Raw genomic sequence first — 24,666 nt, 5'->3', positions numbered from 1 at the left:
TGCCTTGAAAAATAAAATCCTACAGGTATGCATTGACGTTTCAATCCTGGCTGGCTCCGCATGAGCTTCTGAACTTGATGTTCAGAAGCTCAGGGCCCATTTGCTGAGTCAGCACAGCTGGCTTCTTTGATTTATATGAAGCCTTTTGATGACATGTCACCATGGGTGACATGTTTTTGATGACATGTTTTGATGACATGTCACCATGGGTGGCTGTTATTATCAGGGAGCAGTTTATCTATCAGGATCTGGGATTGCTTTGGGTACTTTTAAAATCTAGGTAAAGCTGGGGTTTCTAAAACATTGTTCTAAAACATTGTCGGGGCAGAGCATGTAAAGCTCTCCCATTAATAGTGATCTAAAAAGTACCTCCCCCCTCAACACACCCTAGTCCTCAGGGAGAGAGCAGAGTGCAGTGGTGAGGAATGCTGGAGTCACGGTCAGGAAGCCGGCATCCCACCCAGCTGCAGCAGCTCGGGGCCCGGGAACATTCTGGATGGGCCACCTGTGCCAGCAGCCCCCCATCTCCTGGGGCTGTGGGGAGGGGAGTTGATCTGGGTCAGTGTCCGTATGGATGGTGCGGGGCATGGAGTGCTTGTGCAGATCATGATGATGATGAGTTTTCAGTCCACGGGAAGCTCATCGGGTCTGGGGGAGGTGGGTGGGCAAGTCCCTGCACTCAGTTTGGGTACCGGCCATGCTGGGCAGGGGTGAGGACACTAGTGGACTTGTCCTCGGGAGTGACACAAAGGAGGTGGTGAGCCCTGCTTGTGAGACAGGACGAGAGGAGGACCAGGACTGGTCAGGGCCACACTGGAGCTGCTGGGTGTGAGGTCGGGTAAGGGCCTCCCAAGGTGCCCCCACACTGTCCCCTCTGCAGGGCCCTCCTGAATGTGGCTTGTGCCCTGCTGGGGAAGTTCTCACACACCTCTTTCTACTCCAGAGTCAGTGATTTGGGAGATGGGGCAACAGCTACACAGCCCCAAGGGCTGCCCTGATTTTCTCACACCGAATATCTGATAGGAAGTTAGCTGAGAAGCCCACACACCTCTTCTTCCAGGTAGACAAGCTGGGCCTGGGACCACCTGTCTCTCACTGACTCCAAATGATAGCCAAGCCTCTCTTAACCTTGGGCACCTTTTTTCCAGTTTCCACCCCGAATTCACACTCTTCAAAGCCAGCTCCCCGTGCTGGGCCGCTCCTGATGTGGGGGGGCTGGCCCTCCCTGCATCCCTTCCGCATGCCCCATGCAAATTGGCACCTGCCACGTGGTAGGCACTGGGACTGCAAAGGTGAAAGTGGCATTATCCTGCATTTGAAACTCATTCTAGAGGGAGACAGATACATGAGACTCTCCCCGCCCCCATCCAGGTGTGGCCAGGCTCCAGACGAGTTTCAGGCAGGCTTCCGGGACAGGCTCCAGAGTTAGGGATAGGCGGAGAGGCTCTGGGACTTTCAGAGGGGCTTTGGGAAGTCAGCCGACAAGGTGGGGATGAACTTAGAGGTGCGTGGGTGTCCTCAGCATGGAGGGGGCTGGAACTGTGATGTAGCTTTGAGCCCTGAAACAAGACAAGGGGAAGGTGAAGGACATGGGTTGGGGGATGGTGATGAGAGAGAGACAGAGGGTTCCACTGGGGGCATGGAGGGGAGCCAAGAGAGAACTGGGGAGCTGAGGGGAGGGACATTAGGAAGGCCAGATGTAGCAGGGCAGTTAGGAGATATCTTGCTGGGAAGAAGCACCCGTTGGCGGTGGCCACCTGTTGGCGGGGTCCCCTGAGCCTAAGCAGCTCTGGTGGATTGGGAAGGCAGAGGCATGGGAAGGGTAGATGGACAGTGTCTATAGGGACTTGCACAGAGGACCCAAGGAGGTGCCGGCAAGCTGAGGTGCTCATAGTGTGTGTGTGTGTGTGTGTGTGTGTGTGTGTGTGTGTGTGTGTGTGTGTGTGTGTGTGTGTGCGCGCGCGCGTGCGCGCGCACGCGCGTATGTGAGATATTGATTTGAATTGTACTCATCTGCCAGTGGAGTGTGTGTGTGTGTGTGTGTACGCACATGCACGTGTGCGTATGTGAGATATTGACTTGAATTGTACTCACCTGCCAGTGGGGTGTCTAGGGCAGATTGTGGAGAGTGAGAGCATTGGGTATGGGATCCAGGCTGTCCACATGCATCTGCTTCTCAAGGCCGCGTGCCTCCCATTCTTGGGCCTCCATGGCACCTGGCATCATGCCTCTCTTGCACCAGAGGCTTGAGAGACACCCAGCTGGCAAAATCAGTTAGTCCGTGACATTCCCTAGGAAGTGCAGGGCTCGGCGCAAGAAGTTACAGAAATATCTGTTTAGTAAGGAAGATTGCATGGCTGAACACGCTGAGATGCATAATGTCACCCATGGTGTGCTTGCCCAAGATGTGATAGCGTGGTGATGGCAGACATGGGAGTTTTACCCCAAAGCATTCAGATCACACCAGTGCTAGTCAGTTACTATGAAGACATGCGACTATGGTAATAGGGGGCTGACCAAGAATAACTCCTAATCGTATGTCAGATAATACCATGGGCAGCTCAGGAAAACTACGCACAACTCAGACATGTGGAGAAAGGAGATGTGGAATGGAATGGAGCCCTCTGGGCTGACAGAGGCCTCCAGGACCTGCCACACCCACGTCTGCCCCCAATTCGCCAGTCAACCTTCACAGAAGAGAAGTTGGTCTCTCTCCAGCTGAGACCAAGCCAAGACCCAAACTGCTGGAGCTGAAGGAAGTTTGGGCTAGGCTCGCAGAAGCTGTTTTCCCCTCGTCCAGTGTCAACAGCTACCCGTGGTCCAGGCCTCCGTCTGGTCCTGGTCCTTTTAAGAGACACTGGGTGCTGACTCACTTCTGGATCTGTCCCACGGGTGGCCTGCCTGGTCTGCTGTGGGTGCAGCCAGGCTGTGCAGGTTTGGGAGCCCGAGGTGGACTTCAGGTGGGGAGACGCTGCTCCCCAAGAGCTGCTCGGGTGTGACGTCAGGGTGGAGGCTGTTGCTGTGTGTGGCGGCATCACTCATTTACCCTCTTTCTCATCAGCCCCTGTCCTTTGGCCCATGTGCTTGCAGGTGGCCTCTGATTCTGCCTCTGGAGACTGTCTGCCCCCTCTGATTCATTCATTGGGGCCCCAGTTATGTGAAAGATAGCATGTTCATTCATTCATTCATTGGGCCCCACTTTTTAGAAATACTTGTGTTCATCTTCCGGAGAGGGAGGTCATCCAGCCATTCTCCAGTCCTCAAAACCCACTCCACAGGCAAAGCAGTGGTGGGTCAGGGCTCCTCTTGCTGCATTGCGGCCTTGTATTTGCTCTTCTGAGCCACAAGCATAGCGATAAAGTACAAAAGAAAAGGATTTCAATGTTATTCACCTTGAAAAAGGAAGAAGATTGTGACACAGGCTACAATATGGACAAACCTTGAAGACATCCTGCTAAGTGCAATGAGCCAGTCACAAAAGGACAAGTACTGTGTGATTCCACTTCTGAGGCACCCACAGTAGTCAGAGTTGTAGAAACAGGCAGTAGAATGGCGGTGGTCAGGGGCTGGAGAGAGCAGGGAGTGGGGAGCTAGTGTTTAATGGGTGCAGAGGTTCAATTGTAAAGATGGAAGCATTCTGGAGGTCATCCGGTGGTGATGGTCGCTCAACAGTGTGAATGTACTTAATGCCACGGAATTGTACACTTAAAAATGGTTAAGATGGTAAATAGTATGTTATGTATACTTAGCACAATAAAAGAAATAAAGAAAAGAAGAGGTTTTTCAATGAATAACTGGTTTGAACCAATTTGGATCCTCTAAAACCAAGTTGAGCCAATCTGAACCTATGTAGCCATTATCACACCGTGTTAGGCTGTTCTTGCGCTGCTTTAAAGAAATACCTGGGGCTGGGTAATTTATAAGAAAAGAGGTTTAAGTGGCTCACAGTTCTGCAGGCTGTAGAGGAAGCATAATACTAACATCTGCTTCTGGGGAGGCCTCAGGAAGCTTTCAATCGTGACAGAAGGCAAAGTGGGAGCCAGCACTTCACATGGTGAGAACGGGAGCAAGAGAGAGAGTGGGGGTTGGAGGGGGAGGTGCCACACACTTTTAAACAACCAGATCTCTTGTGCACTCAAAGCAAAACCTCACTTACTACCAAGGGGATGGCCCACATCATTCATGAAAGATTCACCCCATGATCCAGACACCTCCTACCAGGCCCCACTTCCAGCATTAGGGATTGCATTTCAGTATGAGATTTGGGTGGGGACAAATATCCAAACTATATTACCCACAAAGAAGCAAAAACATTTTGGGCCAATCAAAACTATTTAGATGTAGCCACAGTAGGGACGAGCTGTGATTACACCCATTCAGGCCTGTGGACCTGGCGTGTGTGGTCGTGGGGCGGTGGGTCGGCATAGCCCTGGGAGGTGTCAGGAGGACATTCACGACCAAAATAAGCCATGAGTAAATAATACAACCACATCCTGAGTGGGAGTGGGGAGCCTCCCCTTCTCTCCTAGGTCTTGTATGGGTCATGATCCCCCCTCGGCGGGAGTGGAAGGAACATAGATCCCACAGGCTGTGGCTTATAGTAAAGTGATTGTGGTCATGCCTTGTGAGTGTCATTAAAATAAACATATATCGTTAAATCCGCCGTCAAATAACAGCTATTTCTGCTATCCTGTCACCTTTTCCACAAGTTTAAATATCCCAGATATTCTATTGTGTATATTCCTAAAAGTAGACAGGTAGATTTAGTGAAGTTAACTGGATCATTGGTACCTTCTTTATAGATCATCTGGTGAAACTTGTTTTTCAAATTATGAGTCATAGGACTTTGTTTTAATGTCTGTAGCCTTAGGCAGTTCCATTGAGACTAAGTTTTTTTCTTATTAGGGCTAATCTTACTGACTGGAACTGTGGACTCCTCATATTAGGAGAACAGAGATCTGGACTGTGTAAATGAGTGGAAGTTAAATACTGTAGAAAATGCCCTCTGGCAACTGAAGTCTAATGCTGACTTACTACTGGTCATTTAATTTCCTTTTGGCTTGGGCACCATCGTTACATTCATGTTTCAGATGTCAGGCTAGTTTTCTCAGAATGTGTGCAGGGCTGGAGGCCGAGTGTGGAGGCCACTGGGTGAATACAGGAGAGGTCACAGGTCAAGCCTCCTGAGAGAACTGCAGGCTTGAGCCTCTGATAAAGTCACACGATTGAGTTTTAGCCCCAGTAGGTTGCTGTCATTAAACTATGCACACAGGGCTTCTTGCTTTTAAGTTAGCAGGATGGAAAAATTGCAGATGTTTGCAGCAAACGTGTAGAACCAGTGGCAGAAGCAGCCATGCTGGCCCCTAAGCAATGGTATTAGAAAGGTTTGATGAAGATTTTCTCATTTGAGAATTGAACAAAACCAGATGGAATTCTCCTTAGTTCCGCAGCACTGGTGGGTGACTCTCCCTGGGCCAGTCTCAGCCCTGCAGAAAGGGGCACTCTCTGCTCAGCTTGGTCAGCACAAGGTCTACTGTAGTGGAGTCCCAGGTGGATCACAGCGCTCTTGTGGGGGAAGGATGGGCGGAGCTCCCACCTTCCCCACAGATGGACCCAGAATGGCACCTGGTATGTGAGGCAGGTGACCAGGAGAAGGGGCTGTCAGTGGTTGATGGACAGCTGCCTCTGCTGCCTGGATGACCCACCCCCTCCCCTGGACCATCCCACTTTGCCTGGGTGTCAGTCACTGGAGGGTTAGCTCAGTACAAGCTGGCGGATGACCTCCGTAGAGCTTAGGTGAAGGAGCTCTCATAGGGCAGTATGTTTGAGACCCTTAGAGGGCTCTCTTTACTCTTGCTTCTCCCATTATTTTTAAACTGTAGTAATACACATATAACATAAAGTTTACCATTTTAAAGTGTACAATTCAGTGGCATTTAGTACAATGTTGTGTAGCCACCTCCGCTCTTTAGTTCCAGAACATTTTCACTGCCCCTAGAGGAGACCCTGTATTTATTAAGCAGTCACTCCCCATTCTTCCCTCCGCCCCCAGCCCCCACAGTGAAAAATCTGTTTTCTCTCACTTTGGATTTGCCTATTCCAGATATTCCATAAAGGTGGGCTCAGACAGTATGTACCCTTTAGTGTCTGGATTATTTCACCAGCATGTTTTCAGGGCTCATCCCTGTTGTAGCATGTGCCAGTACTTTGTTCATTTTTGTGGCTGAATGATATTCCACTCAATGGCTATTTTACGTTTTATTAATTCACTCATCCATTGATGGACATTTGAGTTGTTTCTACTGCATAATTAATGTGAATAGTGCCACTGTGACCATATGTGTACAAGCTTTTGTGTAGACACTTGCTTTCAGCTCTTTTGGGTGTATCACTAGGAGTGGAATTCCTGGGTCATGTGGTCATTCAGTGTTTACCGTTTTTAGGAACCACAGATGTTCTCCACAGTGACAGAACATTTTACATTTTCACCAGCAATGCATGAGGGTTCTGATTACTTTCAAAGGAAAAAAATTAAGCAGCCCTGTCACCTTGATGGTTTGGTCTCTGGCCTCACCGCTTCAGCTCCTCTGGCCTGATCTCCGAGGGCCTGCTTTTGTTCATGTGTGTGTCTGTTTATACCCTGGCTCATCCTGTGGAGGGTCTGAGGCTGGCAGGATCACTGGGTTCTGTCTCCACATTGGAAGGTGAGCTGTCCTAGGTCAGGGTCTTTGTTGCATGCATCGTCCTGTCCTTAGCAAGAGCTGCCCTGTGCCGTATGGGACATACAACAGGCACCTGTTCAGGCCTGGCCATGTGGGCCCACCTTTGGATAGTACTTGACAAAGCCTCAAAATGCAGTGACAAGTTTAGATAAATATGATTCTTTTCTGAAATGCTGCACTGGACACAGCCATCCACTGCCTGCCCTTTACAGGGCTCTGTGAAGAGACAGTGAACAATGAAGTGGAGGACGTGTGCAGGTGGCCCCAGTGGTCGGTGATGGAGGAGAGATTTCAGCAGACCAAGCACGGAGAATAAAGCCAGGCCAGAGTGTGCTATCAGCCTGTCTGCCCCCTAGAGCTGATGGACTCAGCAAATAACAGTATAGGGTGCCCAGTTACATTAGAATTTAGATGGGTATAGAATTTTGGTTTTTCAAGATGAGAAAACTTATAGTGATGAGGGTTGTACAACATTATGAATTTAATAACACTGAACTGTACACTCAAAAATGGTTAAGATACTATATTTTATTGCATGTGTATTTTACCATAATAAGCAATTGAAAAAATAAGTTGTATCTCAGGTAGATAGTGAATAATTTTTTAGTATAAATATGTTCCGTGAAATGTCTGGATACCGGGATGCAGGAGGGACTCCCCTTCCTCCTCCCATTCACAGGCCTGCCTAGAGATTTTTAAGTACAGACTGACTGGCTGTTTTTCCCAATGTGTCTTGTCCTGATACTTTTAAGCCACAGATCTGCTTTGAAAAGATATGATCTCCCCCAGGGGAGTAACTATTATAAGAACAAATACTCTATCCAAGCTTCCATTCTCCTCAAGATAAACATCACAGGAGTGACCTGAATTCTAAAGAGGAGTGGAAGGAAAAGAACAATATCATAATGTTTTCTGAGCCACGCAGATGTCAGGGGATGGATCCAAGGGCGTCTGAAAGAAGACGTCCGCGCTGCTAAGTGAGACCTTCCTCTGTGCTGCTGAGTACCTTCCATCTGACCAGGGGTCATGCTCTCACTGCTCCTGCTTGGAGCTCTGGTGCTGTAGCGGGTCTCGGCCGCCCCTTCTGAGCTGGGTAGAGGAAGAAGTCCCTGTTGAAATATCAGATGAGTAGGGATGATCGCCCCTTTTGAAAACAGGAGACATGAAGTGATTCCCAGAGAAGACTGTCATCTAACGAAGTCATTCACCTGCCCAGGACTTCTCTGTCACAGGGTCATGTTTGGGGAGAATTTTCATAGGCCACTGGGGATGGCTGTGGCTAGCCTGGCTTTCCGCTGATGTCCTCTGTCCCTAACCTCAGCTCCTGACATGCCTCTCATTCCAGAGAGTGCTTGGAAGCATCCTGCCTTTGTTGAAGATGGCCTGAGCGGAATGGGTGTGCACTAGTTTGGTGTTGTTTCATCCAAAGCAATGTGGTTATATTGCTGTATTTTCAGTTTCATCAAGCAGGCAAAATCAGAATTGACACTTTTAAAAATCCAAGCTTAAGTTTCACCAACTGGAGCCAAGGTGTTTATTAGAAAGATTTATTGGCATTAGTGTATTTTTATTACAAGCATTTATCTCTGCCCTGAACAGTTGCCCCTGAGTCCCGTGTGCTGTGAAGAGTCTGTGCCACACCACACATTAATTGTCTGTCCTCAGAGCTCTGGGGACACACGCTGATTCTCATGCTGTACCCACCGCCTTCTCTGAGTGGATGGCTGATGTGGGTTTCAGGCCCCACTACAGTTACTCAGCGAGAGATGGGACCCCGTGTCCTCTGTTGGCTGTAGGGAGTTGAGGTGACCCTGGCTGGCATCTTATTTTGAGGGGTGGCTGGCTGCTGTACTTTGGGGAGGGCATAACAGGATTTAAATAGCATCTTTATCTAGGATGCCTGGAGCCCCAAATCCATGTGGGCCTCCCACTGTGTGAATTTCAGATGCTGCCAGCCCCCTAACCCCACCACCCCTGAGATGGAAATTAGAGCACCAGATGGGCTCTCCCAAGGAGAAACATCACAAGCCCACCCTCCTGCCTCTTTGGAAAGTAACCCTGGCTGTTTATTGTGAGATGTGGTTGTCATGGTGACAAGTGGACACCGGCTTGAGAGGGAGTTAGAGGAAACGCTGATGTGGAGGAAAGGTCACCCCTAGAGACAACCTTGTGTTGCCCGTGGACACCCCATACTATGGTCCCCGTGCTGGGGAGTCCCATGGGTAGGGCATGGGGGTGCGGCCATCAGTCTGTGTCCCCAGCCAAGCCTTGAGCCCTGGCTTGAAGTTGCACAAAGGTACAGTGGCTGGCCCAGCCCTAACCCGTGGTGGATGCAGCCCCTGTTGTGTCCCCCAACCCCTGACTTATCTGGCCGCCTGATGAGAGTCTGTCGCCCTACGTCTGTGGCGCTCCCTCTGCCTGACAAATTAAATCCCACCCAGCTTGCAGGAGGGATGTTGTTAACCTGATTTCATTTGCTGGTGGGCTGGTTGATTTCTTTGGGGTTTTTTTGGAGATGACCAGCACCTGTCCAGCAACTAGTAAGGCAAGGAAGGCCTCCAGGAAACCAAGTCCATGCAGAAGGGCACTGTGTTGGGGAACTTTCACAAGCTGGTAAAATACCGATGTGTGCTATGTGCACCTTGAAACAGCAAGGTGTCTTCAACAGAGCTCTCTGGGGGATGTCCCAAATAAGGTTTACTTTAGGAGAACGTGAGCAGCATCCGAGGCGAGATTCTCTTGTTTCATCCTTTGGAAGCTTTTGCCTGGTGTTCCTTGGCCATAGCAGGAAGAGCAGTGCCAGGGATGGGTGAGGGGAAGAAACCTTGGAGGAGCAGTACCTGGGCCAGTCTCAGCCCTGCAGAAAGGGGCACTATCTGCTCAGCTTGATCAGTGCAGGGTCTACTGCAGTAGAGTCTCGGGTGGATCACAGCCCTCTTGTAGGGGAAGGATGGGTTTTGCTCCTGGGATGCTAGGCTTCGAAAAGCAGGGCAGCGTGCCAGCAGTCCCAGACAAACCAGAGCCGGGCCTTCGGTCATTCCAGGACAGCAGGGTGTGGTCTGGCTAGGCCTGTGAGCCCCTGTGGGGCTCAGGGGTAGGGGCAGCAGGACTGGGGGAGGCAGGGACCAACCAGACTTCAGAACTGCTGGGTCCCAGCTGCACCCCTGCACCGTCTCAGCTCTAGGAAGGGCAGCCCCATGTAGCTTTCTTGAGATGTAGCAGCAGTGCTCTCCCTTCTCACTCGCCATCCTTAAAGCCCGGTGCCCGCTCCCCTGCATCCCCCACTCCCATTGCCTCTGAAATCCAGTGGTGTCTGTGATTCTGGAGGGGAGGCTTAGCCAGCAATCATTCCAACTACCTGGGGCATGGCATATCTGTCCCCATCAGTGCTGGGAGGGTGGGCCCAGGTCCTTTAATTTTTCTCAAAACCCCAGAGAGGCAGAGTTCCATCAAAGAGCAAGACACTGATAGACTAGGACAGGGGACAGGGCTGGCAGCCACGCCTCGTGGCATCACCTGACTCCGAGAGAAGCCAGCCCAACACTTGGGGTCTCAGTTTTCTCACCTGTCAAGCAGGGAGAAGAATATTCATTGCGTACACAAGAGGCTTTTGTAAACCCTAAGGTGCTAGGTAAATTAGGTAAATGTAACTTTTTTTTTGAGACTGAATCTCAGTGTGTTGCCCAGGCTGGAGTGCAATGGCGCCATCTCAGCTGACTGCAACCTCCGCCTCTCAGGCTCAAGTGATTCTCCTGCCTCAGCCTCCTGAGTAGCTGGGAATACAGGCATCCACCACCATGCCCGGCTAATTTTTGTATTTTTAGTAGAGACGGGGTTTCACCATGTTGGCCAGGCTAGTCTCAAACTCCTGACCTCAATTGATCTGCCTGCCTTGGCCTCCCAAAGTACTGGGATTACAGGCGTGAGCCACTGCGCCCAGCTGGTAAATGTAACTTTTATCATCACTGTCTTCCTTGCCATCATCATATTGTTATTTCTCAATAATTTATTTCCAGAAAGTTCTGGAACTGGACTTACCATGCAGGCTCCGGAACCTCCTTTGGGGTGTGGACAGGGATTTAAGGGCTATGGATCTGGCTTCTGTCTTCTGAATGATATAAGGAACTAAATAGAGAAAATATATGTAACCTTAAATTTTATTAATTGAAGTAGAAGCAGTTGTAGTTTGGTGTCTTCTTTAAGAGAAGACTTATGACATGTACTTGGAGGCATTTTCTATGTTGTAGTAACAGATTGGCTAATTTGCATTTATTCTTATCCAAGAATTTAGGTTTTTTAAAAATATGGCTTTTAACTTTTTGGGCACTCTTGGTGGGAACGTAAATGGTACTACTGCTGTGGAAAACAGTACGGAAGGTCCTTAAAAACTGAAAAATAGAGTTATCCTATGATCCAGTGATTTCACCTCCAGGTATGTATGTAAAGGAAGTGGAAGTGAAGACTCAAGAGATATTAGCACACCCACGTTCATAGCAGCACCATTCACAATAGCTAAGAATTGGAAGCAACCCAAGTGTCCATCAATAGATGACTGGATAAACAAGAGGTGGGATGTACACACAGTAGAATGTGATTCAGCCCTTAAAGGAAGGAAATTCTGCCATGTGCTTCAATGTGGACGACCCTTGAGGACATTTTGCTGGGTGCAATAAGCCAGTTCCAAAAGGGCACATACTGACTGCTTAATTACTCCACTACATGAGGAGCATAGAGCTGCCCAGTTCACAGAAACAGAAAGTAGAATGGTGGTTGGCAGGGGCTTAGGTTGGGGTTGGGGGTATTGAGGAGTTTGTTTAATGGGTACAGAGTTTTAGTTTTGGGAAGAGGAAGACGCTCTGAAGGTGGATGGTGACCATGGTTGTACGACAGTGTGAATGTACTTAGTGCCTCTGAACTGTACACTTAAAAATCGTCAAATGGTGAACTTTATGTTAGCGCATTTTACTGCAATCAAAAGATAACGAATTTCAAAATGATTTAAAATAACTTTTTTAGAAGTATGAAAATAGAATATTAAGTGCATAGCAGTTTAAGTATAATTAAATAGATGTCTGCACACACACCTATACACATACGGACATACACATGCATTTTACAAATTGTATCACATTGCATATCCAGGTTTTGCATCTTGCATTTCTCTAACATATAAAATCACGATCTTTAACTTCCCCGTTTCCAGGTTTGCAATGGTCTGGAGCAGCCAAGGAAGCAGCAGCGCTCTGATCTCAATGGACCTGTTGACAATAACAACATTCCAGAGGTAATTTTTTTCAAGGATGAGAGTTCTGGGCCGGAACACTCATCTAATGATGGAGTGGCCCACTGAGTTGTGGTCTGCTCACTTTGTCCATGATGTTCTCGTCCCACCCAGTGCCTGGGGGAGAGGGAGTCCAGGTCAGGCCAAGTTGGTGTCACCATATGGTGAGGAGATGAGGGCACGCTGGCCTGGGAGGAGGGAGGAGAGGGCCTCCGTGATGTTAGGACCATGCCATGGAGTGCTCGTGTCTTGCAGATGGTGTATGTGTGGGGGTGGGGGACCATTGGTACTTCTTAATTTTATAAAAAGCCATTCTATTCATTGTCTGATAACCATGTTCTAAACTAGGGTTTCTCAACAATGACACCATTGACATTGAGGCCTAGGTAATTCTTTGTTTTGGGGACTGTCCTGTGTATTGTAGGAGTTGAGCAGCATCTGTGGCCTCAACCCACGAGATCCTTGTACCTACCCCATCCCCACCCCTGATTTGTGGTAACCAAAAACGTCTCCAGACATTGCCTAATGATGTCCCTTTGGGAACAAAAATCATCCCAGTTGAGAACCACTGTTCTAAATCAACAACAGGTTTTAACAAACAATTTCCTATAAACAGTGCTATGATGGAAGTTATTTCCCCTTTCTGGTAACATAGTTTAGATGAGATTGTTTAACTTTGATGAAATAACGATGGCCACCAATGGAGTGGTATCCAGTCTCCTTTATCTTGCTTTTAAAGATGTGCCTGGATGGCTCTCATGCCCCACGGTTGGAGCGCCATTGTGTTGGATGGTCTCTAGCCTCCCTTCTAGTCAAGATATGCTAGTCTGAAGGTTCCTAAGTTTTAGATGATGGGCTTTTGGGCCACTCCCCAACATCATGTTGCGTGCAGCAGACTGGTTTCCTGTATGGAGCTGACATCTTCGGAACACCGTCACTCATGGGGGGTTTGTTTTTCTCATTACGGTTCATATCACAGCCCTGCTTAGCCTTCACCTTGTGGGCTACCTACTTACAATTGATATGTGTTTTATTTTTCCATATTTCCTAACAGACAAAGAAGGTGGCATCATTTCCAAGTTTTGTGGCCGGTAAGTGACTTTGAATTTTATCTCTCAAGGGGCAGTTGCATTTTACGTCAAAATAAATGGTGCTTTTAGTTTGGGCATTCACCTGCAAAGCTTGTTTACAAAGCGTGCCTACCTACCAGCAAGGTGCTTGGCCATTGTCTGTTTGAACACTGTGTAGCCCCACTTAGTGGGGAGGGGAGGTCCAGCTGATCTGCCCGTTTTGATGCAAGGAACAGTAGAACATCTCCTTTAATTATACCCTCGCTAATTACATCACAGACAACACTGATGACTGAATAGATTGAGATATGTCTTTATAAGCAGCTGGTTATAGCTAACACTTCTCATCAGGGTGGATATAATGCATTCAAATTCATGCTTTTTTTTTTTGGATCCTTTGTTTTTCTTTACCGTTCCACCATTTTTGAGGAGGTTAATAGGGCATTTCAACATTCAATAAAGAATGAAACTGGTCGATATGTTCTTTGTCACTCTTGGGGGTGGGGAGCACACCTGCCTGGCTTTGACAGAGCTGAGCATCTGGAGACCTTGCAGGGCCGCTGTAGGAGATCCATTGGGTTTGCTTCTAGTGCTCCAACCTCAGAGTAAAGAGCTTCTTCGGCAGGATTTCTCTCTTTGCCAGGAGGATGTTTCCTGCCCCTGCTAAAGTGTTATAATAAACAATGTGAATTTCATTAATTCTTTCAATAAGCTGGTAATTAATTCTTATAAATATTTATGGGAGCAAGGTAAATTAGTCTTCAGAAATAAATGACTTTCAGCCCTTCCCATGCTGCTTTTCTTTTTTTAGCAAACAACTAAAGCCTGGGGAACTGAAGCCCCCAAATTCGCCTTTAGAGGACTAGTTTGAACCAGGCTAACCAGTTCCAATTGGTTGAAACTGGATTAACTGGTTCAAATCAATTTTGACCATTATAACTGGCTTAATGCTGCTCAGATTGGGTGAAAATCTGTTTTAAACCATCAGAATTAATATCATGCAATTGAGATAGACTTGGTTCCATTTTGACCAATTCAAATAGGCTAAAATGGGTTTTGCCCAGCAGTTTATATGTGGTTTTAGGTACATTTTATCTGGTTCAAAGTGGTTTTCTTCAGGCCACAACAGGTTATGATGATTCCTGGAAGAGACCACACTCCCCACATTCCCACTTGTAGGGTGTGATTGGGTTCCTGGTTTATAGGAGCTGGCACCTCGTGAGCAGGGCGAATGCCGTACGTCACTGTGTCATTTTCCTTGGCAGGCAGAAGCCAGGGTGGGGTTGCCAGTCACACTGCTCCAGTGAGGCAGGGTCTCATGGATCCAAGAAGCTCACTTTTCAGTGTATCATGGTGTCATCTGGACAGAACTCTCACACTAGGAGGTGATTTAGACATTAAATTCCCCGGCCCTTGAGCCAATCTCATATCTGCAGAGAGTGGGATCGCGAGGGATCAGGAAGCAGTGTCAGTGCCTGGGGTACCTCTGACCCTAGCTCCTGGCATCCCAGAAGACTCGGTTCCCTGCACCACTCAGACTGTTCCAAAGCAAATCCAAACAAGGCTGGATGCCTTAAACCAATTCAGACGGGCTAAAACTGCTGTGACCAACTGGAACCAATGTGGAAAACCTGAATTTATAGTTTCTTCTGTAGGAGAGAAGCCCTTTGATTGTTATGAAAACATAGAAAACTGAAGCAAAACAACATCCTTTACTATTACAGCATTTATATGCAGCAAGGCCTTCATGGATCAAAATCTCACTCAGCAACAGGAAGAGATCATCTTAATGGTGATGCCAAACCCTAGAATATAATGGATTTGGGAAAAGCTTCTCCAAATTAAACACCGTTATCAGTTTGAATGCATTTGGGTACAAGTATCAAAATCCCCATCTAACATTACACAAATAGGAGGTGTGTGTCTTACATAAAGAAGTCCAGGGCTGGACGTGGTGGCTCACGCCTGTAATCCCAGCACTTTGGGAGGCCGAGGTGGGTGGATCATGAGGTCAGGAGATCAAGACCATCCTGGCCAACATGGTGAAACCCCTTCTGTACTAAAATACAAAAAATTAGCCAGGCGTGATGCTGAGCGCCTATAGTCATGCTATTTGGGAGGCTGAGGCAGGGGAATCGCTTGAACCCAGGAGGCGGAGATTGCAGTGAGCCAAGATCACACCAGTATACTCCAGCCTGGCGACAGAGCGAAACTCTGTATCAAAAAAAAAAAAAAAAAAAAAGTCCAGAGGCAAGAGGCCGCCGGTTCAGTGGCTCTGTGATGTCAGGATCGGCACTGCTATGTCTCTTGGCCTCCTCTTCAGGTTTGTCACCTCATCGTCACACAGTGTGTGGGCAGCCCCAGCCATTGCTTCTTGTTCTAGGCAGGAAGAAAAAAAGGAGAAGGGCTGAAGTCCACACCAGCTGGACGTCCTCCCCTTGACATGAGGAAAGCAAAGGTTTTCTGTGGATTAAGAGATGATGACTTCTCTGCATGAGAATCGGACCTTCTGTTACCTTTCATAGTGTGCTCCCTGGGTAACCTGAAAGGCAGCGTGTCAGCTGTGTCTCCAGGCAACATTGCTTATGGTGAGATGCTCTTTTTGATAAACTGTATCTAGATGGAAAAATTCTAATGCTTGCGGGACAGGGCATCCAGGGCTTTGAGCTTCTCACAGTGGTGACTTTCGTGACTGGCATGTCTCTTGAAGGTGACCCTGGAAGCTATGCCCCACCCATGGGGTGATTGTGAGAGACACTGGCTGCTGGGAGCATGAGGCTCTTAGACCAGACGGGTTCCACGCGCCCCTCTTGGTGGGAATTTTGTACCCTTGCAGCTGACCTACCCAGGGAGTTTTGGACCCTTGCAGCTGACCCATCCAGGGGCCCGTGAGACTAGCTGTGTGGGTGCAGTGCAGACTCCCACCAGAGAGTCCAGGAGGCAAACTGGTGTCTGCCTTGTTCCCTTGGAGTAGACGGCCCCATGTGTAGCTGAGCCTTAGGACACTGCATGCCTCTGAATACCTAGTTGAACCTTACTTAAAAGACCCAGAAGCCTCTTCAACACACTGCTTATTTCTTTGTGGCCAGAGCTGTGTCACATGACCAGCCTCTCAGATGTTAGTGTTGGCCAGACAATCAAACCCTGGGCTTTTCATGAAGGCAGGGCAGGTCTGGAATCAGCCCTGGGTGCCTGCCACCACTTCCCATCCCACTGCGGGCCCTTCCAGCCTCCTGGTGTGTCCAGTGCTGAGGCTGAGTATGTGAGTTCCTGGGAAGCCCCTGTGTAAGGGAGGAGCAGCTCCTCCACCCCATTTGTGTCTGAGAAGTTGCCCTGGAGGGAAATATTCCTGGAGTATTCATGAGTATTTGGTCTCAGCTTATGCCTTATTTCATATCAGATAATTGTTGATAATAAGGAAAAATAAAATAATAGTAACAATGCAAATGATACCGTCTGAACCCTCGTTGGGGCTTGGTGTCCCACTCCCTGTGCTGTGCAGCATCTCTCTATTTCATGTCGCCTGGTCAACCACCACATGAGGAGTATGTACTCTCCCCCATCTGATAGGTTAGAAAACTGATGCACAGTGAGGCTAAAGTCACTTGTGTGCAGTCCCATGGCCGTGTGGGGGACAGAGCCTGGACTTGGACCCATGTCTTGGTGCTTGACACATAAACTCTTAAGCCAAGGTAATTCCTCCCTACCCACCATGCCTTCATATACCAGGAATGGGTAAGACCTGTCAGGTGCTTTCTTTGAGCCAGGCTCAGATCTAAGTGTTTAAGTATATCAACTTAACAATCACTGTATCCACAGCTCAGGGAGAGTGAATCCTGAGCCGAAGGTCACCAGGTAGCAAGTGGCAGAGCCAGGATTCGAACCAGTCTGGAATCTGAGCTCATCACCTTCACACTGCACTGCCTGGCGACCCTCACGCAGTGGGTGAGGAAGAGCCTTCACTTAGAGAAGACCTACCATGCAGGTGCCAGAGAGTTCAGTGGAGGGGAGCGTTCCAGATGCCAGAGCTCCTGGTTTCGTCAGGCTCAGGATCACAGCCTTCTCTCAGCAGAGGCATCATGAGGAAGGGCCTGCCACGATCACTGTCTGTGGAAAGCTCTCGGGGTCTAGCGATCCTCTCAGACTGGGAAGGTTAACACTGCAGAGAAAACCTCCTTGTGAAAGTGCGGATTACACAGAGGATGCACTGCCTCTCCTGCGGGAAGGAATCTGAAAGCAGCCACCCTCAAGATGTCCCCTCCTACAGGATGTGGTGACTGGCAGCAGCTTGAGCCCAAGCTGCTTAGAGGGTCACTGCCTCTGGATGAGTATATGTGAATGACCAGCTTTTCTATAAAGGTAAACACGTGCTCATTAAAACCAAAAGGCTGATGCTAGTCCCAAGCAATGGGGCCTAACAGTGGCAGCTTCAGTACAGAATAACAAAGACTGGTAAATCTTACTCTGCTTTTTGTACTTTGTTCTCCTAATCTAACAACCAAAGCTCATACAGGATGTTTTGAAACCCACCACCCCACCAGCAGCTTGAGGCTTATGCCAAAATGCTGCCAAGCCTTAGGGTCCTGGGGTCCTTTACAGCCTGTCTATGGCTCATCAACTTGCCCAGCTCCGTGTGGATCATGGGGAAGGCATGGAGATTACATTCCCCAGACCTGGACCTGAGCTCACCTATCACCCCTTCCTTCTCTCCGGGGTCCTCACAGTGGTAAAGCTGCTTTGTTGGTTTCATACAGTGGGCACATGGGATCTGAGACTTAGTTTGCTCTTAAAATAGGCAGTTGGGGTGAACCTGTTCAGATAAGACTCTTAAAGTGAAGACATCTCCCACCTCCTCCTCTTTGGTGTATTTGGGTGGGGGATGGATGGGAGGAAGGCCACCCTGTGGGACCAGAGGGGATGTGGCGCATTCCAAAGGGGTTATGAAAACCCAGATGACTTTCCTTTTTTTACAAACAAGGTCATGTTTCTCCTGTACTACATACAGTCAGCAGGAATAGGGATTAGTCGTTTTAAAATATGAACTTCTATTCACTAAGTAGAAGTTGCTAAAGATTTCTCAGAATAGTGCTTGTATCAGACCAAGAGCTGCAAGAGTTAAAAATGAGAAATCCCCACAGTACCTCTTGTTCTGCCTGTGCATCCCAGATCCCTAGTCCCTCTGTATAGTGGAAGCCACTTACATTTCTTGTAAATTTCTCCAGGAATTTCTTAGACCTATATCAGCTCATCCATAGGCCCTTTTCCTTAAATAGACATTGCACTGGCCACATGGATCTGTACTTAGCTTTTTCCTTTCTTGCTAGATCTTGGAAACAGCAATAGGTCCACCTGATTATTTAAGCGGCAGCACAGGATCGGTTTAGTGGATGTGGGATGGGGTATTAACCAGCCCCCTTGGACTGATTGTTAGGAGATTTCCAGTCAGTGCAGCAGTGAACAGCCTTGTGGCTATGCCTTTGTGTTTGGGTGTGGGTTCTTTTATAGAGGTGGTTCCTGGCTATGGCAGGGGTACAGGCCAGGAGCACACCGACTGATAGACACAGGCAGAATGCCTTCCCAAGGGGGGACAGCGTATGCTGCTGTTGGTCATGTATGAGAGTTGGTTACGTATGAGGTTCCCACGCTGTCGCCAACGCTGCATGACCAGCTGTTTGATATAAGCTCCAGGCCGATGGGTGCAAAGAGGTGTCTTGTTGATTTCACGTGTCTTTCATAATAAGTGAAGCCAAACACTATTTCATATGTTCATAAGTGGTTTTTCTTTTCAGTGCACTACCAGTTTGTTTCTGTGCTCATTCCTCTGTTAGATTTTCACCCCCAGCTTTACTGGCGTATAATTGACAAATAAAAGTTTTGTATATTTAAGTCATACAATGTAATGTATTGATATAAGTTTACATGGTGAAATGACTACCACAGCCAAGCGCATTAACATAGCCATCACTTCACATAGCTACCTTTTTTTGTGTGTGGTGAGAACACTTCAGATCCATTGTCTTAGCAGATTACTAGTATACAATACAGGATTATTAACTACAGACATGGTGCTACACACTGGATCCCCAGAACTTACTCATCTCATAATTAAAGGTTTGTACCATTTGACCAATATCTCCCCATTTCCCCCACCCCTCAGCCCCTGGCAATTGGGAATTTGGGTGTTTCTTATTGATTTGTATTATTCTTTACATATAAAGGAAATGAGCCCTTTGGTTTGTACTGTAAAAGTTTACCCCAGCTTCCCATTCTTTTCTTCTTCTTCTTTTTTTGGTACGCTTTTTACTTTGCTAAACATGTCATTTAGTCAGATATATCAGTCTTCTTCCTTTGAGCTTACTGAGTTTTTGAGGTTAGTATGACCATCACACTCCTAAGATCATTTTTAAAAATAAAGTGTTGGCTGGGCGCAGTGGCTCATGCCTGTAATCCCAGCACTTTGGGAGGCCAAAGTGGGCAGGTCACCTGAGGTCAGGAGTTCAAGACCAGGTTGGTCAACGTGGCGAAACTCCGTCTCTACTAACAGTACAAAAAATAAACTGAGCGCAGCAGCACGTGCCTATAATCCCAGCTACTAGGGAGGCTGGGGCAGGAGAATTGCTTGAATCTGGGAGTTAGAGGTTGCAGTGAGCCGAGATCGTGTCACTGTGCTCCAGCTTGGGCAACAGAGTGAGACACCATCTCAAAAAAAAAAATAAAATAAATAAATTAATTAATTAATTAATTAAATAAATAAAAAGCTGTCTTCCAGGACTTTGGTATTATTTCAAATTATTTAAATAATTGATTTATCTGGAATTTATCTTGGTGTATGGATACAGGAAAAGTTACATTTTAGGCATTTTGTCCCAATAGCTAGCCAGTTATGCCAGAGCTATCCAAGGAATCTTTCCCTTGCAGGTTTGAAATGCTGACTTTACCATGCCCAAGTCGTCATGTGGGTCTCAGTCTGTTTCTGGATCTGTTACAGGGATGGTCCATTCAGGTTCCAGATCCAGGCTGCTTTATTTACTGGGGATTTATGGTGCATTTTATTACCTGGTAGGGCTACTTTCAGACCTTGCTACCATCATTCATTTTAGATTTTTTTCATGGATATTTTTGCACTTTTATTTTTCCATAGGAACTTTAAAACCAGTTTGTCTGGTTATTCACTACAAACTCTTTCGTTTGTTTTGTTTTGTTTTGAGACAGAGTCTCACTCTGTCGCCTAGGCTGGAGTGCAATGGCGCAATCTTGGCTCACTGCAACCTTCGCCTTCTGGGTTCAAGCGATTCTCCTGTCTCACCCTCCCGAGTAGCTGGGATTACAGGGGTGTGCCACCATGGCCGGCTAATTTTTGTATTTTTAGTAGAGATGGGGTTTTGCCATGTTGGTCAGGCTGGTCTTGAACTCCTGACCTCAGGTGATCCGCCCACCTCAGCCTCCCAAAGTGCTGGGATTACAGGCATGAGCCACCGCGCCCGGCCCACTACAAACTCTTACTGGTATTTTTATTAGGCATGCTTAAAGTCTGTCCATTTAGGGGAAAAAATGTCAGCTTTACAACATAGTGTTTCTAGCCAACAAAGGATTTATCTTTCTATTTATTCAAGCTCACTTATCTTCATCAATAAAGTTTTTTCATAAAAATTCAACACATATCTTGTTTGTCTGTTTCTTGTTGTTTTATTCCCTTTTATTGTTTTTGTAAATGCTGATTTTCATTTCATTATTTTTCAACATGTTGCCGTTTGTAGGTACAAAGAAAGCTATCGATTTTTATATATTAAATTTGAAACCATTGCCTTAGTGAATTCTCTTATTTTTTAAAAATAGATTTTTAGTTGTTTTCTTGAGTTTTTCCTGGCATGCAATCATACCATCTGCAAACAAGGGTGATTTTTGCTGCTTCCTTTCTTGTTTTCTATCACTTCTTCTTGCTTAATCAGATTGGGTAGAACAGAAGGAACAATTTTACATAATAGTAGAATATGGCTTCCTAAAAATAACACCCTTTTGAAAGATCTATACTTTTAATTTTATCATAAAAACTTCAAGCATATGAAAAAATAGCTTTAGTATTTACCCATTCATGGCTAGTGGTATTTAATCTACACCCTGACCCTTTCCCAGATTATTCTAAAGCAAATCTCAGATCTTACATCATAGCCTCTTTAAATATTTCATATTGTGTCTCTAAAATATAGGAATTGTTTTTAAAGATAATTTCAATGCTGTTATCACAACTAAAGTTAATATTTGTTTATGCCATTAAATATTTGTTTGTGTTTGCATTTTTCCCAGTTTACAGGGTGCTGTTTGAATGGGGATCCAAACAAAACCCATCCATTGAGATTGGTCAATGCATTTCATAATTCTCTTATGTCTCTTTTAGATTGTCCATCCATCTCTTTTTTCTGTGTTACAAATTTTTGTTGGTGTTATTGTTGAAGAATCTGTCATTTATCCCGTAGATTTTCCTGCAGTGTGGATTTTGCTGATTCCATCTTCACGGTGTTGTTTAATGTATTCCTCTATTCTCTGTGTCCTGTAAAATAGTGGTTGTTTTTAGACATAGAAGCTTGATCAGATTCAGTTTGATTGGGCAAAAACTTTCATACATATTATTGTGTTGTTCTATTGGGGCACATGATATCTGGTCTTCTCTTTTTTGGTGATATTAGCAACCATTAATGATCATTATCTAGATCTAGTAATTGATTAGAAGTTGCCAAATGGTGGTATTCTAATTTCAACATTTCCTCTTCATTAGTTAGCTGGAATTCTATGTAGAGAAACTTTCCCTCAAGTATTTGGTATCCTGAATATGGTTCATATAAGAAAAGTAGATTAAATGCTTGATTTCTTCTCTTTATTGAAAAATTTAAAAATTAATGAGTTGTGTGCAGTGGCTCACGCCTGTAATCCCAGCACTTTGGGAGGCCAAGATGGGCGGATCACAAGGTCAGGAGATCAAGACCATCCTAGCTAACACGGTGAAACCCCGTCTCTACTAAAAATACAAAAAATTAGCCGGGCGTGGTGGCAGGCGCCTGTAGTCCCGGCTGCTCAGGAGGCTGAGGTGGGAGAATGGCGTGAACCCGAGGCGGAGCTTGTAGTGAGCCAAGATCGTGCCACTGCACTCCAGCCTGGGTGACAGAGTAAGACTCCATCTCAAAAAAAAAAAAAAAATTAATGAGTTTCCCTGACAGCCTTTAAAAGATAACCAGTGAGGCTGTGTATGTTGTTGTTAGCACAGTTGGTGTGTTTTGTGTGTGTTACCATGATTATTGGTGCTCAAGTTTTCTATGGCCAATAGGAGCTTCTGTAGGTTGTTTTCCGGGTCCTGTCAATGTGAACCCAGTAGTCTTTGATTGTTTCCTTCCTCTCTGGTATATTCCAGGATCATCTTAAATATTTCTTGCCCCAGGTCTGGAACCAGTTGGTTCTTTCTCCAAGGAGCCCTGTGAAATAACATTTAGAGACTGTAATCTGGGTAGTGCGGTTGCTCATTGCTGTAGATTTGGTGAGAGTGTATATGTCTATGTGGAAGGCAGCCTCCTAAATGGCCCCCAAGGACCCCCGTCTCTTGATATTCATGGCCGTGAGTCCTCCCCTCCCCTTGTGTGGGAGATGGACTTATTGACCCACTCCTATTGAATAGAATATGGCAGAAGTGATGGGATATGGCTTCCAAGATCAGGATACAAAGAGATGTGGCTTCTGTCTCAGCTTGCCCTTTCTTCTTCTCTCTTACTTGTTCCCTCTAAAGGAACTAAGCTAGCCTGGTGTGGTTGGCAGTTGCCCCATCCAGAGGCCCATGTGGCACAGGACTGATGTCTCTGGCCAGCGGCCTGGTAAGAGAACTTGGAAGTGGATGCCCCCTCTTCAGGCATTCAGATGGCTGCAGCATCACTCAGTACCTCACTGCCTGTAACAGATGAGAGGTCCTGAGCCAAAGTCACCCAACTAAGCCACACCCAGATTCCTGATCCACAGAAACTCTCAGATAATCCATGGTTGTTGTTTTGAGCCACTAAATTCCTGAATAATTTGTTATGCAGCCAACAATAACTAATACACAACATATTTTTTAAGATGAAATAACATCATGATTCCTAATGATACTTTGTCAGGTTTATAGGTTCTAACATTTGTAGTTTCTTTTTCCTGTGCCCCAAATTCCTGTTCTCAAGGACACCGGCATAATTTTGCATTGGTTTTATTCCATTAACCTTACAACAGTCTCAGAATAACAATACCAAACACTGCCAAGGACACATGATTGTGGATACAGATTATGATTTATTTGCATTTACTTTTGTCTTTAGAATACATCCCACAAGGGATGTACAGTCAGACGACTGTGTTTTAAAATATTTTGGAATAGATCACAACTGGATACACTTTTAGATTCATTTGTTTCATTTTTCTCTTAGTTATTTGGAATTTGCTTTTTCCGTTTAATTTTGTTTTATAATTATATAAAATACTTACATGGTATGAAATTCAAATAAACAACACAGGATATATGCAAAGAGGTCAGTTTCTTCCCCTATTTATCCCCCCACCTCCCAATTTCTTCCCTTCCCCTATAGGTAACCATTTTGAGCATTTTACGTATTTTTATTGTAAGCATATCTTCCCCTTTCTTAGGTAAATGGTAGTGGATTAGACCCCCGTATCTCCATCTTGCTTTCTTCACTTCACACTAAACCCTGGCGGTGATGCCGCAGCTCTGTGCTGTTCACAGGAGCATGGAGAGAATGTTCTGTAGAACTCCACTGTGCAGATAGATGTCTCCTATTCAGGAGCGTTTGGGTGGTTTCCAGGTTTTTGCTATTACAAATAGTGGTGCTGCAGTGAACTGCCTATGCATATGCTTTTTCCTGTTTTTGCCATTTAAAAAAAAATTTATTATGCTTTTTCTGGGAAGTCATTCTCCCCGTTGCAAGGGTTAGGATCTGTCTTGGACAATTCTGTGTGTTTTCTTGAGCTTGGCTTTGACCTTCCTTCCCTGACTCTCTGTTGTGTCTTCTCTTCCTCATCCAGTGACTTAATCTTGCTCATTGGGTGTCTAAAGTTCAACACCGTGGAACCCCCAAATCCCTTTTATCAGTGACAAAGCCTGTGCTGCAGGCCCAGGTGTGGCCACTCCCTGGTGAATGTCCCATAGGTGTGGTTTTCAGATGGCGTCTTCTCTTTCGTATCAGCCTTATAGGGTCTCCTTCAGTGGGAGCTTCTTGAGGCACAGGCCCTGGCAGTGATGGAGAGTCGGGCCTGGAGGCGACGCCTTAGCTCTGCAGCAGAAGGTCTCACTTGAGACACCAGTTACACGACTCTGATACTCACCCGCTCCTGCCTCCTCTCCTCGCTCCAGACCCAGGGGGCACTCCAGGGGGCAGGCTCTCCTGCTGATCTGGTGGCTCACCTCCCCCCAGTCCTGTCCTGCCCCATTAGAGCTGCAGCCCCTCCTCCCAGTTGAGGCCAGGTCCCGCCTGCGCTTTGGAACCTCACACAATCTGATGTCGTTTGTCTCCTGTCCCTTTCACTCACCCCTTCACTGGCTTCTGACCACGTCTGCCCCACCCTG

General features: G+C 46.6%; 1 protein-coding gene across 4 annotated transcripts in view; it reads left to right on the top strand.

Moving 5' to 3' along the window:
- Positions 1 to 24,666, top strand: part of APBA2 (amyloid beta precursor protein binding family A member 2) — a 227,279-nt gene that overhangs the window by 172,407 nt on the left and 30,206 nt on the right. For all 4 annotated transcript variants that reach the window (XM_054450953.2, XM_063652507.1, XM_063652506.1 and 1 more), the window contains 2 exons: positions 11,926 to 12,006; positions 13,058 to 13,094. In XM_054450953.2, the coding sequence (XP_054306928.1) occupies positions 11,926 to 12,006; positions 13,058 to 13,094 (118 nt within the window). The remainder of the gene's footprint in view (positions 1 to 11,925; positions 12,007 to 13,057; positions 13,095 to 24,666) is intronic.

This window comes from Pongo pygmaeus, chromosome 16 (assembly GCF_028885625.2).
Source record: "Pongo pygmaeus isolate AG05252 chromosome 16, NHGRI_mPonPyg2-v2.0_pri, whole genome shotgun sequence".
Classification (NCBI taxonomy): domain Eukaryota; kingdom Metazoa; phylum Chordata; class Mammalia; order Primates; family Hominidae; genus Pongo; species Pongo pygmaeus.
Note: the sequence above shows the minus strand (reverse complement) of the source record. Positions and strands in the feature narration are given on the sequence as shown.